At 35.2% G+C, this 20091-nt stretch overlaps 1 protein-coding gene across 1 annotated transcript in view; it reads left to right on the top strand.

Annotated features, from left to right (window-relative positions):
• GRXCR1 (glutaredoxin and cysteine rich domain containing 1) overlaps positions 1-20091 on the top strand; it is a 100413-nt gene that overhangs the window by 52560 nt on the left and 27762 nt on the right. Inside the window, exon 2 of the mRNA XM_074275739.1 lies at positions 8392-8634. Coding sequence (XP_074131840.1) covers positions 8392-8634 — 243 coding nt within the window. The remainder of the gene's footprint in view (positions 1-8391; positions 8635-20091) is intronic.

Below are 20091 nucleotides of genomic sequence, written 5' to 3' on the forward strand. Positions count from 1 at the left end.
TTCATTCATGAAGAAGAATTGAACATATTACCACTGTGCCTGTCTTACAGGAGCCTTACTAAAATTAGACTCAAGAAAAAAATGTCAAGATGCTCCTTTGAGATAGGTGTTTTATAAACAGAAGTAGTTGTTATGACATATTGTTAGATATGTGGTGGTATATTTTAGTAAACAAGACAATTTCTTAAAGATATATTAGTTATCTCACCAAAAATTAATTGCATATGTTCCAATTTGCTACACGGCAACTGCTGAGACATCCAGTTTGTTCCCGGAGACATGCAGCAGGTAGATTTGTGTCCATGGTGTACACTCACTCACAGCTGAACCAGAAGTGAATTAAAGTGTTCCCAGAATCATGGCTGTCTACCTGGGTATGGAGAGAAGGCTTCATTGTATAATAATTGATGTTTATAGGATACTTTATCAACATAAGCTCATTTTGTCTTCACAGTAACTTTGTAAGAGAGGTAGTCCAAATATTGTTGCTGTTGGTATCCTTATTGAAAGGTGAGGAGACTGAAATTCGTAGAGGATAGATGATTTTCATGTAAGTGGCAGAGAAAAAAAACTTCAATCAAGGCTTAGAACTTAACTCAAGTCCTTGGACTCCAAATCCTAGTTCTCTCTCTCCTCTCTTTCTGTCTTTCTTGTCTTTGAATGTCTCTTCTTTATCTCTGTCTGTCTGCCTCTTTCTCGTTCTTTCATTTTCACTCACTTCTAATTCCTTGTAACCCCATTTGGGGTTTTGTTTTCAAAGATACTGGAGCAGTTTGCCATCTCATTCTCTAGCTCATTTTACAGATGAATAGAGGTGAATAAGAGTAAATGACTAGCCCAGCATCTCACAGCTAGAAATTGTCTGAGGTTAGATTTGAATTCAGGTCTCCCTGATTCCTGGGCCCAGTGCTCTCTCCACAGATCTAAGTCACTGTCCTTTTATTACCTCTACAAGAAGAGTGATATTGAAATTATCTGAAGAGCTTTCTTCAGAAGGATTAGGCTCCAAATATACTTACCTGTTAAGTAAGGAAAGTGTTGGACTTGCCTCTGCATTAAGTCAGGCTTTTGGAAGAGGAACATTGGAATTGGAGGATGCAGAGCATCCACATCTGGTTTACAATTTGGGAGACATGGACACACACTATCATAGAATGGCACAGCAGATAGCCAGAGAGACCAACAGCCTTAGATAGTAATTAATTTTGCCAGGAGAAGGGAATCACATTATCCTTGGCTAGAAGGGATCTTGGGAGCCATTGAGTTGAACTCTCTCATTTTTTAGATGTGGGAAATCCAGAAAGGTTCAGTGCTGTGGCCAAAGTAACACGTACAATAAGATTTAGAGGAACCATCTACATTCAGGTCCCATGATCAGATCCCGTTCTCTTTCTGACCTGAAAAGTTGCCCCAAGATTCCCCAATATTCCACATTTCTCTATGTTCTCTCATCTACATGCTAATCTACCCTTTCTCTATTCCCCCTTCTGAGATATTATACTTGTTCAGGGTGATATGGCCTAGAGGGGAAGAACTGAATTTGTGACTCACTGATGTCCAGTAGGAAGGACATTGCTACTAGAAGAAGAAGAATTGGGCTTGAATCTAATCTTTGATGCTTTTTACCTATATAACTTTGGACAACGAATCTCCCAGGGCCTTGGTTTATTCATTTACGAAATCAAGAAAAGAGAGGAACCTTATAGTTTCCTTTTTTTGGAGTGTTTGATTTATTTATTTAATACCCCCCAGTTACATTCAAAAACATTTTTTCACATTTGTTTTTAAATTTTTTTGAGTCCTAATTCTTTCCCTTATCCCCACCCACAATTAAGAAACCACATGTGAAATTATGCAAACCATTTCTTTTATAGTTTGCTTTTATTGCTTTCTAGCTCTGGATCTGGAAGAAATCAGATTTTTTTTTTTTGGCATTTTGGAGTGATCTCAGGCATAACTCCTCCTCATTAAGCTATTGCCATAGTAACATTCAGGTTTTGATAAGAGAGACAAGTTAACTGTTTATATGCTATTTTTAGAAAATTCACCAGATGATTTGGTAAATTTGCTGGAGGAAAAAGGCTATAAATAAAGGTACTCATATTTGGATATTTCTCTGAATACATGATTTCTTTTTTTGTGGGTATTTCTCATCTCAGATTTTTCCAGTTCCATCAGAAATCTATCATAAAGAATATACCCAATGCACTGGGGGCATTTTTAAGTTCAGAAGGAGCAGGTGGAACTGTATCACATTCTCAATATACTGCAGTCATAAAATGAGAATATTTGTGAACTGCTTTATAACAGAGCTAGGTACATAGTAAGCACATAATACATGTTTATTTTCTTCCTTTTCTCTTTTCTTCATTTCATTGTTCTAGGGAATTCCTGGTTGAGGAAACTGGCTCTAGCAGTTTAGATTAGTACTTTTTTTTTTTTTTTGAAACTTGGGGTAATCTAAAGCAGAGGTATCAAACTCACTCCGGAAGGGAGACTGCTAATCTAAGAAGTGGTCCTGAAATGCAGACCATGTGTATGACAGCTCTGCTCTGGAGTATCCAAAAGTTAAGCTGTTTGCCAAGAGTCACATCCTCACCATGGGTCAGAAGCAGGTCTTGAATCGAATTTTCTCATTCTAAAAGAAACATTCTGACATGTGGGTCTGTTTTTCCAATTCCATCCAAATGAATTGGATTTGTTTCCTTCTTACCAGCTCTTAAGCAACTAACCTATGAGATTATAACATAGGCAAAGTCCTCTGTGTTAAAGCGTATTGCCATCTCTGAAGGCACCTGAGATCTCTAGCTCATTTTAAACTTTTATAATTTTATACTTGTTTCACAGTCCCAGCTTCCCCACAGAAGATACTTTGGAGGCTTATGGGACCACTTGTATCAAGAGCAACTGTTTCCCTTCTATTGCCAGCTTATACATAGCACCTAAAAATGTTACTTTCTCTCTCCCTCAATAAAGATTTCTTCAATTCTCTTCTGGGAATGAAAGATTCCCTTCTGTCCTTCTGGGGCAACTGAGTCGCATTATATAAATTACTCTCAGATTATAAGGTCTCCAAAATGGAAAGAGGAGGGGCAGAGCAAAGCTCCCAGAATTGCCATCTGTGTCTCAGAGAGGCTGCCCCTTTATAATTCACAATAATACAAAGAGCAAAAAGATGCTTTGCATGTTGAAGACTGAAAAAAAAAACAAACATTGGTTAATTGTCAAACTTGATTCTTTATTATAATTGAGCATCACCCCTGAGTTTAATGCCTCCTATCTCATACTATTAAATCATGAATACTATTTAGGTCATAAGGGACATGATGACCTATTGGACAGGGAAATTTGTTTACTCTCTGGGTCCAGAAATAAATGCATTTTATATCTGTGAATCCAAGATTTGGGATCTTTGTTGTTGATGATCTGTCAGCTTCATATTTTTTGGCTTAAATTACTTTGAGACTTTACTACTGAGTACTGCTTTTCAGTACAAGTTCCCCAGATTGCTGGAGACAGAATAGGAACCATCAGACCAACCCTGGCCACTTTGTAGATGCAGAAATGGAGGCCCATTTAGGATAAATGATGGTTTCCAATTTCACTAAGAAGATGGAGGCCTTTTGACATGAACTCCTTTAAACCACCTTCTTCCTATCTTGAATCTTAGGATAATCTCAACTTTTTTCTCCAATTATAGAGAACTATAAGCTTCATGTCATTCCACATTTGGGCTACTACTGCCTTCTTCCTCCTAGATATTTCTTCTATTTATCTAGAACAATGGAGCCCCTGGATCAAGATTTGATTACAATACAACTAGAATATATTCTAGAAAATGTGTCTACCTGATGCCTTCATTTCCTTACTATTTTGAGTTTCCTTCAATCCCTGGCAATATTCCTTTCATTCCTACTACCTATACTAAAAGTGATCTCTCAAAGACGATGGGATTATAAATGTATAACTGAGAGAAATCTGCTATAGAGCTAATCTATTATGATTTTCCCCCTTGCTACAAATGAGGAAACTTGAGTTGGGATTTAAATTCTGTTCCCATGATTCCAAGTTCAACCTTCAACTTTCAGTGATTTTTACAATGACTTATTTTCTTAATTTTTCATATTCTTTGAGTTCTATCACTTTGGACATAGCAAAATATAGAGCTAAAGAGAAGCAATATGGTGGTGCTTAAGAGTATTGCTCTTGGATTTGGGAGACCTTTGGCACTGAAACTTGGTCCATCTGACCTCGGGCAACTTCCTTAGGCCTTTGTTCTTTCACCCATAAAATGAGAATGTACTCTGTGTCCTGCCTACCTCACAAAGCTGGTGTGAGTCAAGTGCTTTGCAGATTTTGAAGTATTTGTTTAAATTTAAGTTATCAGTGTGAGCTAGTTATTGATGCAATTGCAATCAAACCTTCGTTCTTTTGATTCTCAGTTCAGTGAGCTCTCTATCATAGCAAACTACCTCTCTGCATTACAGTGAATCTAGAATACTGTTCCTCCAAAATAAGCACTCTCACTATTTATTGGATGCATTAATTAATTCCATCCATCAAACAATCATTATGTACCTACTATGTGCTAGGCACTAGAATCAGCAAAGTTGTAATAAAACTGTGCCTTTTCTCAAAGAGTTTACATTATGTTAGGAGAATACATTATGGACATGGATAAGGAATGTTACTGAATAATTTGAGGAGGAGAAAGAGTTAAAATGGGAAGATATTTATATATTATCTTTGCTCGTCTCTTCATTAGAAGCACTCTTCTACCAATTGGCTTCTTTATTGTTAAAGACCATTTTTGCTTCTATCTTCATGACGTAGGGGCTCTCTGATGGGATCATTTCATTTGAACTGGTTTTAACAGGAATCTGTAATTGTTATTGATTTGGTTTGTGGTTTAGATGGCTGATGATGGTTTTTTCTTTTTAGCATTCGTAGATGTAAATGACAAAGCACATTCATTAAAATTTTTTCTTAAGAGCATTCACTACCAAATTGTAAGTTAATGGCATTAAAATGGATTTCCATGTCATAGACCCTCTCTTTTCTTTTAATTTTGAGCGAGAGCTGGCATAGAGAAAAAGCAATTCCTTGTACTCCATTTTGTATTTTACAGAACATTTTAGAAGTATGATTCAGCTGTGTGACTAGCCATAGAGAAATGTAGCATGGACATCATCAGATCTGGCCTAAAAGCCATAACTGGGGATTCTGTCCCTTAGGACTAATTCAAGCATAGAGTGAAAGGTATGGTCCAGCTCAATGTTGTCAAGCTCCAACTGAAATGAAGGGCACTAAGTCATACACAAGGATTGTAGCGAGCCCCCGAGGGGGAAAAAAGACAACAACATTACGTTTTATTGAATTTTAAAATGTATTTTGTGAAGTATTTCCCAGTTTTATTTTAATCTAGCTTGGGAGATGCTATGAGACCACATGCAGTCTGAGTGTTTGACACCTTCCTTCTAGCACACTGCTTCTTAGATCAGCCTTTATCTGGGGACTCCGTGGTTTCTGGGCTACCTTTCTCTTTTTACTCAACATGATTCAGAGAATGATAATCCCACCCCTTTTTCTGGACTCCAATGACTGGGAAATACATCCCCCCTCCTTGTGATCATGACCTATACAGCTCCTCTGAGTTGCCTGGAAGTTGTGCTTGCCCTTTGCCTGGGGGCAAACTTGGGCAAGAATAGTATCATTTCTTTATTACACCATATCCCAGTATTGGGGGACAAAAATCTTTGTTAACCTTTTAAAATACAAGTTTTCTTGAACTCGACTTATTGACTGGGTTATCTGGGACAAAATTTCATGTCTATAAAATAAAGAGGTTGGACTAGATGACCCTTGAACTCCTCCGGGTCTAAATATCCCATTGTATAACTCTAAGACCCTTACCCTGAGATTTGATGCCTTTCTCTTGTATATTAGAGAGAATGATACCCCCCTCCACAGAATTCTTATTAGGATCAAATGGGAAAAATATGTAGAAGCACTTGGAAAACCAAAAGAACCTATGCAGATGTGGGGTTTTTCATCTTAATGATTTTCCCCCATAATAATTAATTAACATTTGTCTTCAGGGAATTCACTTAAAACTTGTACTCTGGTACAAGGGATAGTGGAACATAGTACATGGAGTACCGGACCAAGTCAGAAGGAACTGAGTCTGACTTTCTAACTGTCTAATTTCTAATTGTATGATCCTTGGCCAGTTATTCAAACTATTCTCTGCCTCAGGTTCCTTATCTGTAAAATGGGGAGGGTACTTTGGACTCAATTACCTTCCATTTCTCAATCTATGATCCTATGATCTTTTAACATATTTCCCATGGTGGTTTAATACTGTTTCCTACAGTGAAAAGGTCAGATGTGTTTCAGGAATAATAATGCAACAGAAAGCAAATCTCGTCAAAACTGTGGATTCTAATGAAAATGTCATCCACTGAAATCAGCTGCTATGTCTATATAGACACAAGCCAGGGCAAACAAAGCAACCTGCTAGTTTAATTCAGTTAAACAACTCGTTATTGAGTGGAGACAGTCCTGTTAGCAATTACCCTGCTTGGCTGCATTCAACATTTTGTTGAAGCCCTGTTGATATGTTGAGTAAATATCACAAAAAGGAATAATGTCCAGTAATAGGAAAGGAAAACTAGCATTTTCATGTATTCATGAGAGATTCATTTTATAACCATTTGATAGCCAAATGAAGACCTTATGAAGAACCAACATAATACAGAATCTTGAGCTGGGCTGGGCATGAGAGAACACTTAAATTAATCCCCTTTTTTGCCTTAAGCATGGTGTAGTGGATAGCATACTCTTTTAAATCAGAAAGACATGGTTTCAGAAGTCACCTTTTGTAGTAAACATATGACCATAGGTTTATATTATGAGATATATTATGTTTTAGATGTCTTGCAATCTGTCTTCATCTGGAGAGTTTCCACGTTACTAGAAGCCTTGTTTATAAATGTAACTAGGTTGAAATTGTTGACAGTGGGATGGAGAATTATTTTTTGACAAAATATTTTAAGTCCCTCTGGAATTAAATTGACCTTTATAATATCATCTGGTGTGTCCATGCTATTCCCAGCAGCAAACTCCCTCAGGAGCGACTTCTTTGATTCTGTTATCATGTCCAAGGTCTCCTCTCTTCCTCATTGACTGAGACAGGACAGATAGTCCCGAGGATATTGACCGCAGGATTCTTGTCCCAGATATTTGCTCCAATCTCTGTTTTGTTCCGAGGGTCATCATAGATGTAGTGGTGAAAGGGACCTCGGAGACCATCCAGTCCAGTCCCTTTGTTATAAGCAGATCTGATCAAAGGAATTACTTAGGTATACCAGGGAATGGATGCGCAGTAATGATGCAACATTGCTCAGTACAGTACATTGTCTCTACTTCGGTGATGGTTGTGCTAGTCTCTTGACCAGATGTCCTAGGGAAGAACTATTCGATCTTCTCATGGGCTGGCTTTGATCAGGCAATCTATGACAGACTTGGATTTGTTCAATATCTTTTCAAGAAAAAAAATAAATGAACAAACCTAACCTATGGGATAGATATTAAGCTCACTACACCATTCATTTTCTAGTTTTATAGTTCATCAATTATTTATTTAAATGACTTTATTCAAGATTTCACTGGGGGAATGCTTGATAGGTAGAAATCCAACCAACTTCTAACTCTAGGGCAAGGATTCTTTCTATTGGCCTGAATACTGGATATAGTTCCCATCCGTTGCCAAATAATCTTCTCCCAAGTGAATGATTTTCTTTTTCTTTTTAATTTTATTTATAATGCATGAGTAATTTTTTATAACATTATCCCTTGTATTCATTTTTCCAAATTATCCCCTCCCTCCCTCTGCTCCCTCCCCTAGATGACAGGCAATCCCATACATTTTACATGTGTTACAGTATAACCTAGATGCAATATATGTGTGTAAATATCATTTTCTTGTTGCACGTTAAGTATTAGATTCCGAAGGTATAAGTAACCTGGGTAGATAGACAGTAGTGATAACAATTTACATTCACTTCCCAGTGTTCCTTCTCTGGGTGGAGTTGGTGAATGATTTTCTATATGGAAACTTGCAATGATGAAAAAATATATTATATGCATTAAAGTAATATTTCCTCTAATCTGTAGGACAAAAGCCTCACATCGCACCATGAAACAGAATCTAAGACTAAAATCCAGCAATGAGTATTCTATATTACAATACTCTAATTTAGTTATAAGAATGTAGGTGAATTAACTGTATAGGCTTAAAAACTCACACACACACACACACACACACATATATATATAATATAGATTGTTTTTCTCTGATTAACATAAAATTTATATTTCCCCTCTTTCCAGCAACCATCAACTGAGCTAGAATTTGATCGGATAGTGATTTATACAACTTGCCTTCGTGTGGTAAGGACGACTTTTGAAAGGTGTGAACTGGTTAGGAAAATCTTTCAGAATCATCGAGTCAAATTTGAAGAGAAAAATATTGCTCTGAATGGTGAATATGGAAAAGAGCTCGATGAGAGATGCAGGAGGGTTTCTGAAGCACCTTCTCTACCTGTTGTATTTATCGATGGCCATTATCTTGGGGTAAGTACTTTCTAAAGGAATTTGGATTCTCTTAAAACTTCATGGAAGATGTATAGAATTCTCCTAGCTATTGGAAAGGTGAATAGAAAATAAATAGAAATTAGAGTACTGGAAAAAAACAAGATTAGTGTCTGACATAATTCCATGTAACAATTTTTCAGAATCATCTTAAAATTAGTGAAGTGCAGGCAAAAAGATGCATTATTTAAAAGTCATGTATGATTTCTTTATTATTTATCACATGGTACTTTGGTTTCTACCTGAAGAACATAAGAAGATGATCTTAAAATAGAATTACCATAACATGGGTTTTTTTGGAGGATAGATATTGACAATTGCCCTTTGTTTAAAATCTCTTCTTGAACTTGAATCATATCTGAAGTAGGAAACAAATAAATGTAAGATTAAAATAGACAAATCAAATAATTATCCCTGACAATAATACAAAAACCAAAATATTGCTTCCTATCACTATTGTTTAATTGGATTTTATTTATTAAAATTGTCATCCTTGTCTGAAATATATAAAATTAGACATCTTTAAGATTTTTCCTTACAAGAAATAGTGATGATACCTTGGTTTGTAATAGCAAAGAAGTGGAAACAGTGTTGATGTCCAATAATTGAAGACTGATTGAAAAATAATAATGTTTTATCAATCTGATTGAATATTATTGAGCTATAAAGTGGTAAGTATGAAGAATATAGATCTTGATATTTAGATCTTTTTTTGATCCTTTGAAGAGATAAAAAATATGAATGACAATTCATTTCCTCTAACGTGTTGTCCATGTCGTTCCATAAATTCTCCACATAGGGTTCACCTAAACAAGGAAAGAGTTTTCTTCTAATTCTTCTTATATTTTATCCACAGAGCAATTAATCTGTCCACTTTTATCCCTCAGGCTAATAAGACACAGAAAAATAAAGTTGAAGTGATTCGGAATGATGAAATCATAATCAGTCAATTAGCTCACAAGTGATGACTTAAACACTTTCTCTGTGTTATCTTAAGTATTATCTTAAGCCTGGAATATAAGCAAATATAAACAAATATAAGCAGAGACAATTCCAACCCTCAAGGAGCTTACAATTCTTGTGGGGGAAGGCTATACCTAAAAGGAAGCTGAAAATAGGAAGTTGGAAGTGCAACCAGGAGAGGAATAAAGGAGCATTGTTTAGGGACCCTCATTAAATGTGGATTCTTTGATGATTATTCAAATAAAGTGCACATCTGCAAGGAGAGGAGGACTCTATTTTCAAAGTTAATTTCAGGACTGGCATAAGTTTACAGTTTGAAGAGTTTTCTGGGACATGATAGAAAAAATCCAGAATGCAGGCTGGAGAGGATTGAACAATACTGAGCACAACTATGTACATTTATACAAATATATTTGCCTACACATGCATATTAGAAATATACATATCCACATATATACAAAGTTATAATGCACACACACACACAAGGACATATATATGTATAACATGTATACATATTATATATACAAATACAGGGTAGCATCCCAAAAGTCTTATTGAAGTTCTTACCTAAGCTTAGAACCTAAGCTTTTTTTTTTTTTTTCGAGTTGCCCTGTATCTATAGCAAAATGACAAAAGTATACTGAGTACAAAAATGGATATGAATTAGAAAAGGACATAAATAAACCTATGTTATCATTTTTAAAAGTTTATTATTTATCCTTTTGGAAATTGTTGGTTGTTATTTTTGTCTTATTAGCTTATTTAATCATTTATATAGACATTTCGGAGTTATATTTTAAAATAATCTAAAAGAAAAATGGATGGTTAAAAAAAACCTTGGGGTATGAAGACTATAATAGAAATAATGAAATATAATTAAAGTTTATAAAAGTTGTCAACTAACAGGTGGATATTTGACTTTCTGATATATTTAGCAACTGGCTCTTTTGACTTTTCATGATTATGCCTCAATTTTAAAGTACTCAAGACTGTATTTTTTGTATTCTTTGGCATCTTATCCTGGATCAGCTTTTCATAGGAGAACTTGCTTTTTCTGGAAACATGAGTTTCATCAATGGGAAAGTTGAAGCTTAGGATTTGTCCCCCAAGAAATGATGTTTTCTTAGGGAGAGCCAGTCCCAGGGAAAAACCAGGATAAAGTAGGTAAACTTTGTCTTGAGGTTCCCCAGATTATTCCTGTACACTTTTGTCTTTTCATGCCCTATTGCTATTGCTGTGTCTTCAGGTTCTCTCTCCCCTTTCTCATCAATATCTGCTTATAGGAAATTTTCTACATTTATACTAATATGTAAATGATTGATAGGATTTAAAGTCTATTCCTTTTCAAATTATTTGCATTTTAACAAGGAAGGTTACTTGAAGAAGAAGAACATCAAAGTCATTATTCTGAGAAAGTATATCAGGGAGAATGTGATAGTCCTATACACACATATATTATGTGTACATACACAAATATACACACATAAATATAAGCAAACACATACATATATACATATTCATATATATACATGTATACAATATAATGTTATACACACTTTATGCATATGTATATATAAATGTATGCATATATTTATATACAAACATATGTGTGTATATACACAAATATAGATACATACACCTATATGTATAATATACACAATGCACATTTACATACACACATAATTATGCCTGTACATACACACATGTATATAAATGCATGCACACATGTACATATACACATATGTATATATCAATGTATATATATATATATATATATATATTTATGTGTATATATTTGGGGAAAGGGCAGTGGGATGTTCTCAGTAACCTTGAAAATATATCACGTAGTCTGATACCATAGCATTCCAGGACAAAGTTTCTCCTTGATTTTAACATTTCCTTGGCTTCCTGCTCATTGTAAGAATCTTTTTTTCTTTCCTGCACTTTTTATACTTTAGAACTAAATCAGCAGGGTACAAGTTCATTACTGGTTTTTGCATTTCAGTTTGAGAGATGACAAGGAAATATTGTGGACTCACATAGCAAAAGGCAGGTTGATGTCTTTATTGCCCTTTGCTTGTGATCATTCTCTTTGCACTTATTAAGTTCAGGTGGGAGACAGTATTTATAATCCTCCTTTGCTTCTAAAAGCCAATTAACCTGAATACCAACACTCCAGACCCCCCAGAAGCATAATGGTTTGTGTTTGTTCCCTCACTCCATTTTGAATCATACTGCTCTCTATTTTCTTCTTTAAAAAATAATTTTATTTTTTAATGAATAAGCATTTACTTACTGAACCTCCCAAATCTAAAAGAAAAAAAAACATAATAAAAAAAGTACAATGAAATAGAATAAACTCCAACATTGTCTATAGCAAAAAATGCTTGGGGGCAGCTAGGTGACACAGTGGACAGAGCATCAGCCCTGGAATCAGGAAGACCTGACTTGAAGCACTTGATGCTTACTAGTTGTGTGACTCTGGGTAAGTCCTTTCCCTGATTACCTCACACCCCTCAAACTTATGTCCCATTTTACATCTTAGATCGAGCACCTCTGAATCATGTTGGATTCATCCATACTACCTCTGTGGCAGCATACTTCATCTTAGGACTTCTTCCTTGGTTTAATTCTTTTAAAGTTGTTCATCTCCATCATTCCATACAGTTCTTCCCCAGTTTCTTTGAACCCATCTTTATTTTTAACCATTTTCCATACTGCAGTATTATTCCATTACCTTTCATCTACCATATTTTCTTAATCCATTTGTCAATTGATGAGTATATTCTAGTTTCCATTTCTTTGATACTGCAAAATGAGCTTCTATAATTATTTTCTATCTCTGGATTCTTTTTAAAAATCTCTTCTGGGTATATGCCTAGTAGAAAAATCACTGAGTTGAAAGGTATACACATATTAATGACTTTTTGATTACATTTCAAGTTGTTTTTTAGAATGACTGGATTAACTCACCACTCCACTAATCATGTCTTAATGTACCTGTTTCTCCCCTTCCCTTGCAACATTTATCATTTTCCATTTTTTGTTACTTTTGTCGATCTTAAAGGTGAAAAGGGGAATGTGAAGTTGTTTTAATTTGCATTTCTCTAATTATAAAACTTTGGGAAAACATTCTTATATACACTTAATAGCTTGGATTGCAGAACTGCTTGTTCACAGTGTTGAACATCTATCAATTGGGGAACAGCCCCTCTATTCAATGGAGAGGAATCTCTTCAATAAGATTAACAGGGTTTTTTTTTTCCTCCAAATTTAGTTATACTTTATTTCATATCTAGTGTAAAAGCTATATGGAACTTTTTCTTGAAAGATTCATGCATCTGAAATGGAAGGATGCCCTCTACTGGGCCCTAATGTGTAGTGGAAAATAATTTTTAAGAAGGGAAAGAAGCTGATATTTGGCAGAGATATTAAAAGCAATAAAAGGGAACCTCATATTTATACTGAGTTTTCTAAGTATGAAAATACACATACATGGAACCTTTTTACTAGACAATTTCATCCCTTTTATAGATAGATGGAGAGATGGAGAGAGGAGCAGAATAAAAAATGAGAAAGACCCAGATGGAGACATGGAGACTTCTAAGTTTACCTGTCACATTGCTTCTTCATTTAGAATTCTTGAATAATTTTCTAATAAGGAAAATAGTTATATAAATCAGAAAGTTTCAGCTACCAGGAAAGCCAATTTACTTAACAATGTATTTGAATTTCAATATGAAATGATGAATTAAGCTCTGAAGACTCTGGAGACTCTGGAGATGGAGAACCATATGGTACAAGAAGAGGGGGAAAAGAATTCCCTCCTCATTTCTTCCCCTTTTGGGGGCACATGGTTATTGTAGTTAAAAATTTGAAATTAAAATTTTTTTATTCTCATTCTCTTCTCTTACAATATTTCTCTATCATCTCTTATTCTTCTCCCCATGAATGTTTGATTTTCATGTTGTATATATTTGAATCATTGTATTGATCAGAGCAGTCAAATCTTTCAGTTAGTCCCCATTAATGACCTTGTTACAGTGTCCAATGATTTCCCAGATATTTTTGTTTTACTTCATATCAATTCATGTAGGTCTTGCCATGTTTTCCCCCTTACTCCCCCCTTCATCATTTCCTTTAACACAAAAGGACACCATTACAGTTATATATCAAAACTTGTTCAGTCATTCCCCAATTGATGAACATTCTGTTGTTAGAATTCTTTCACATTTTGTGTACATATACATCCTTTTCCTTTCTTTTGATTCCTTTGGGAATATAGATCTGGTAGGAGCTTCCCAGATCAAAAAGTATGGGCAATTTTATAGCACTTTGGATATAGTTCCAGATTGTTTTCTAGAATTGTTGGACAACCTTACTATTTTAAAAATACTTCATTAATATATCTATTTTCATTCCCTTCAGCATTTGTCATTTCTGACAGGTATGAGGTGGTTTCTCAGGGTTATTTTAATCTGTCTTTCTCTAATCAATAGCAATTTAGAGAATTTTTTCATATGACTACAAATAACTTTGATTTCTTCTTATGAAAATTGCCTATTTGATCATTTATTAATTGGGGAACGGATCTTTTACACACACACAAACACACACATATTTGATTAAGATCCTTATACTTGGGAAATTAGGCCTTTACTAGAGAAAATTGCTATACATTTAAAAAAAATATTATTTCATTGTCCGTGATATATTTTCACAATGTGATTTCCTTTATTATTTATTTCAATTAAATGGTAATTTTGTTTTTTTCTTTGCCAGAGAGCTTTTCTTGCTATCCTTGTTCTCTTCACTTCAGTTGAAACATAATAGACTCTATTACAATCTTTCATGTCAATTCTGTGCATGTCCTTCTGTCCCAAGTATGTCTGTTGTGTACAGTATACTGCAGGATTCTGCTTCCTAAAATAGTCTGCTATTTCTGTTTTATGGGTTAACTCATCCCATTCACTTTTGCAGCTATAATCCCTCCATCTCATTTTCTTTTGTTTATCCTTCTCTCTCATTATCCTGTTTCTTCTCAAAAGTCTGCCTTGCCTCTGACTACTGATCCACTATTTTATCCTTTTCCTTATTATCCCTTCCCTCGTATCTCTTACTCCTTTGCCTTCTTATGTGCTTATTGCATAAGATAGATTTATATATCCAACAAACAAAAACTTAGTAAATTAGTCTCTTTTGCCAACTTGCTAATTCTTCTTTCATCATTTTCTTGCATAAATTTCTTCTCTCATTTTTTCCTCTAACTTCTTATCTGTTTCATTAATTCTTCCAGGAATTCTTGTTGGCCTTGAGCCCAAACACTATTTTCCTTTGAGGCTTTGTTTGTAGGTATTTTCACATTATTGTCTGCTAAATTTATGTCTTGTTCTTCTTGGTTACCATAATAATATTTTTAATGTTTAGGTTCTTTTTTATTGTTGTTTGCTCTTTTTTCTCGTCTATATTTTTGCTATGATTTTTTTTTATTAAAGTTGGGCTCTGCTTACCTCTGAATGGGGCAGCACTATGCCAAACTTCATTTTTTTCTTGCTGTGGTTTTCAGAACTAGTTCTAGGGGTTTGAAAGTTTTTGGTCCTGTTAAGGTGGTGGTATCTGGGGAGAAGTATAGTCAGTGCTTTTCTTTTGGACTTATGTCAACCCAGGAAGCACCACTGTTCCCCATTAGCCACAAGTACTAAAGCTCTTCTTGGCCCTGGAACTCTGATCAGGTCCCCTTCTCTGCTTCATTTTCAAGTGCTAATACCCCTCTTTTGGGTCTAAACCTAGGTCTGGGATCTCTTCTCCCTTATGACCAATCACATGCACTCCTTTTCATCCCCAATTATAACCCAGACCTGCTTATAGGTTACAGGATTGTGGGTCAGTGCCAACTTTAAAAATCAGGGTGTCTCGAGCTTGGTCTAGAAGAGAAGATGATTTTAAAAGGTGGAGTTGTAGAAACCAGATGGTGATAATGTTGGAGTCAAAAAATGAAATGTAGAATATAGGGGAAAAAAAGGTAGTAGTTAAGCTGGGGAGTTCCAAGATCACATCTGCATGTTGAGAATATTATTTTGCTAATTCTGTGGAGAAAAGATAGAAAGAAGAAAGAGAGTACAAGATTGTTGAACAAGAAGAATTGAAGTATCTTTGTGTTAGGATAAGTGGACAGAAAGGGAACAAACATGAAATCTATAGGAAATAGAGAAAGAAAATGCAGACCCAACTCATTAAACCTGGAGGATGATGAAAAGAGAAGAATCAAAGATAACTTCTCAGTAAGTAGGAGGATATCACTCATCTCAAGAGAAATGGAGAATTTGGGAACATAAGTATATTTATAAGTAAGGCAATGTATTCTATTTTAGGCACTCTGATTATGAAATGCTAATGAGACATCCAACTGGAGTTATTAAACAGATAGCTAGTAGTTTTGAAAAGGGGTTCAGAAGATAAATTAGGGTTTGAAGAATGTAATTATTTGCATGGAGATGATTACCATGAAAGGGAAAAAAAAACATTAGAGAGAAAAAGATATCTATGATACAGCCTTTGAAGACACTCATACTTAATAATTAAACAAAAATGTATTAAAAAGAGTGGGTCAGATAGGACATAAAATATAAGAAAGCAAAATGAAAAACTATTAAATAATAAATTAGATTTTCCAGAAAGAGGAAGTGGTCAACAATGTCAACAATTGCAAAGATGTCAGAGGATAAGGAAAAAAAAATAAAACAACACTGGGCTTCATGATTAAGAAGCCATTGATAACTTTGTAGAGAGAAGTCTGAATAGAGTGGCAGAATTAAAATTCAGATTTCTTTTGATGGAGGCAGATTGTATTCAACTTTTTCTTTTTTTTTCTAGGAGCTTGACATAGGAAGTGGCAGATGTATAATGAAAGTTTAGAGACATGACAGAATTGCATCCATTTTCTTTTTTATTTTCAGGATAGAGAAGAACTGAATATGCTTGTAGATAGTGGAGGGAATCAGGAGATAGGGAGAGAAAGAAGATGAAAGAGAGAGAGAGTATGATTGGTGGGTATGCTCCCAGAAGACATAGGAAGGGGTGGGGTTAAATGCATTAGCAGAAGTGCGATTAACCTTCCCAAGGATACTGGAAGAATGAAAGAAACAAATGGCAGCACTGAAGATTCCTGGAACTGATTCTAAACCAGTTATCTTGGTCTTTAAATACTTATCACCTGACTTTCCCCACTCTTTATTAGAAAGTCTATTGAGTGGGGAGAGTTTAAAACTCAGGGCTAAAAATAAAGTTTTGAATTATCTGCATTATCCATGACATCCTTGAAGTTGGTAATATCCAAAGAAAGCCAAATAATGTGAGTTCATCTCACATAAAGAGCAAAAGAAAGAACCCGGGGTGTTTAATTTATTATACAAGAGGAAACATAAAAGGAGACAATATAAATTCCCAAGTAGAATTTCAGAATCTTGGGCTCTGCCCACAGGGTATCTGAAAGATACTCACTAATTAACTTTTGTCAAACTCAAAGGAAGTCTCTAGTCTCTTGATACTGGTCTCTGTCCTTGGTACTATCCTATGAACTAGTTTCTTAATGAATTTAAATGAGGACACACATGACATATTAGTTAAATTTGTGGATGACACAAAGTGGAGAGAGAGAGAGAGAGAGAAATTGTGTTAAATAGGAGTGAGAATTGAAATAAATCTTGACAGATTAAATGCACTGGGTTGAAACCAAGAAGATGGAATTTAAAGAGAAATGTTTTAAACCCATTGTCAATGTTCAGTAAATCAAATTGTACAAGTGCAGAATAAGTGAGATGTAGCTTTGGCAGCACTTCCTATGGAAGAGATTTGGGTTGATTATAAGGTCATTCATGCTACTCTTATGCATCATTGTAATGTGAAGGTGACCACTCCTTACTGAATTCTCTGCCTTGGAGACCAAGCTTTGGAAGGTTCCACCCTGCTAGAAAAGTTGTGAATACAGACCCTGCAAAGAATGCAGAGGCTACAGGCAGAGAGGTAGATTAGCCAGTAGGGATGAATGCTATTCCTGTAGCAAATCACAAAATAAGGAAAAATAGAAGAGATCTTGGGCATGTGTGACTCATTTCTGTTTCTGCATGTGGCTGAATGATGACAGAAAAAAAGGAAGGACTTGCTAACAGTAAATCTTTAATTCATCTGTGTACATTAACTTTTCTGTGGGAATTCTAAATGAGAGCTCTTGGTCATGGAATGAATGGGATTTATTTGAAAGGGGAGATTCTCTGTAAGATTTCACTAATAGAATTAAGGGACTGGGACAAAAGAAAGGTAGATCTTTGAAAAAACAGAAAATATAGGGAGATAGAGGGGACAAGCATTTGTTAAGCAACTCCTATTAAGCATATGTACTATGGTAAATACTTAAATATTAATCAATGTCACAGCAACCTTGTCATGTGGGTGCTACCCTTATCCCCTTTTTACAGTTGAGGAAACTGAGGTAAAGGATGGTTACATGAGTTGTTCAGAGGCACAAATCAGGAGCTAAATTTAGACTTGAATTCAAGGCTTTCTGAGTCTAATTCCAGTGCTCAGTTCACTATATCATCAACGATAATATGTAAAAATCACATTATTGAAAGCACAGACTGGATGATCGTCTTTCAAAATGCTGTCAAAAGCATTCCTGAATTTCATAGGAAGCTACCTTTGGCTTGGTCCATTGCCAAACTAAGATTTTAATTATAAGTTCCCAGTTTTTCAAATTGCATCTCTAAAGACTGGCTCTCCTCCTAGCTGAGGCTGCTGAAACATCTTAATAAAGCAAATGTGTGATGTGCTTAATACAGTTCAGATGTTCAGGTCTATAGTTTGTCCCAGTAAAGAAGACAGGACGTTCTTATTTCTTTGTCAATGGCTTGGGATTTTTCAAACAATCTTAAAAAACCTGCAATCGCTCAGGTTTACATTTTGTTTTTCTACTTATTTTTCTCCTTCTCGGTACATAATTGAATTGTAGGTTAACTTGGTTACATAATTCAGTGATATTTCTCTATTCTGGCTTACTGATGAAATCTTTGGCTGACTGCTGGGTTTTTCCAGAGCAGAGTTTTTGGCAGGTAGTAGTTTGGTCTTAATCAGCCCGATTATCATCCCAGAATACTTTACTTATCTTCTTGTTCCTGTAGGCTTCAGGGCTGAATTGTTCATCATGAAGCAGTTCTTGAAATTCTTTCTCAAAGAATGCTTGAAGGAGTATTTGAAGGGATAAGTGATTTCTTTGGATTTGAATCCCAATAATGTGCTTAGAGAAAAGTGATGAGGAATTGCATTTAATCTCTACCACTGAGATCTGCATCTTATTGAGAAGGCACTTGAACTGATTGGTTATGGAACTTGGTATTTGTTTCAAAGCCTAATGACTATCATGAGATCAGATTATCTTTGACATATGGGTGTGAGGAAAGAACATTGGATTGGGAATAAGGGGAGCTCTGTCAGCTTTAAATTTGGGCATGTTAGAGCTTCTTCAGATCTGGTGCTCCTCGTTATAAAAAGAAGGGATTGGGAAAAATCATAAAGTTCCTCCAGTGCTAACTCTGTAACTTCCTTTTTAACTATCCTCAATGCTCTGGAAGATGCTCTCTACTAGCTGGTACTTAATAAATGTGGCTAAATTGCCATTTTCCATCAACATTCATATGGAATGTGCAATCTTTTCACTCTGATAAAGACTTATCTGTCAAAGTACAAGTTCCACTGTTTCAGTGAAATGATGTCACCAGTGAAGAAATCTTCAAGGTCATTGTCAACAGCCTTGATGGGAAAAACGAAGGGAAGCCAAACCCCACGCAATCAGAATGCTTGAACTGAGATTTGAATTCAGAATTAAGTTTTGATGGATGAGTCAGTCAGTTTCAATATGGAGCTTTAGCCAATAATACCCTGTATATCCTTCCCATTTCTCTCCCTCCTCCCATATTTCCCACATGAGGTTATCTATCTAGCCTAGCCGACCTCCCAAACAAGAGAGAGTTATTAAATCAGGTTTTATCATTCAGATATCAGTAGAATGTCTCTTAATAAAGCATGCTGTGTGGTCTGCATATGGGTGAGAAAGCTGTCAAGTTCTATTTTGTTTCAATCCTATATTTATACCCAAAATATCCTTTTCTCACTTTTGCCCTAATGACAATATATACATATAATATATATACATATATATAATATGTATATATTGAAGATTAGTTTTTTTATTAATATCTTTCTTATCTTTTTAAAAAAATTTAGCCTTAAGAAACCCTTCCAAAGTATTATAAAACCTGCCTTCTAACTACGAAGCCTTAAAACACTACATAAATGTGCTATTACCATCAACACTGGGAGCAGCATGTAGGAGGGAAGGAAGGAATCAGACCCTTAACTTCATATATAATTTCCTATAGGACATAATAGCTTTGAGAAGAATGCACTTATACCCTATGAATA

This window comes from Sminthopsis crassicaudata, chromosome 6 (assembly GCF_048593235.1).
Source record: "Sminthopsis crassicaudata isolate SCR6 chromosome 6, ASM4859323v1, whole genome shotgun sequence".
Lineage (NCBI taxonomy): Eukaryota > Metazoa > Chordata > Mammalia > Dasyuromorphia > Dasyuridae > Sminthopsis > Sminthopsis crassicaudata.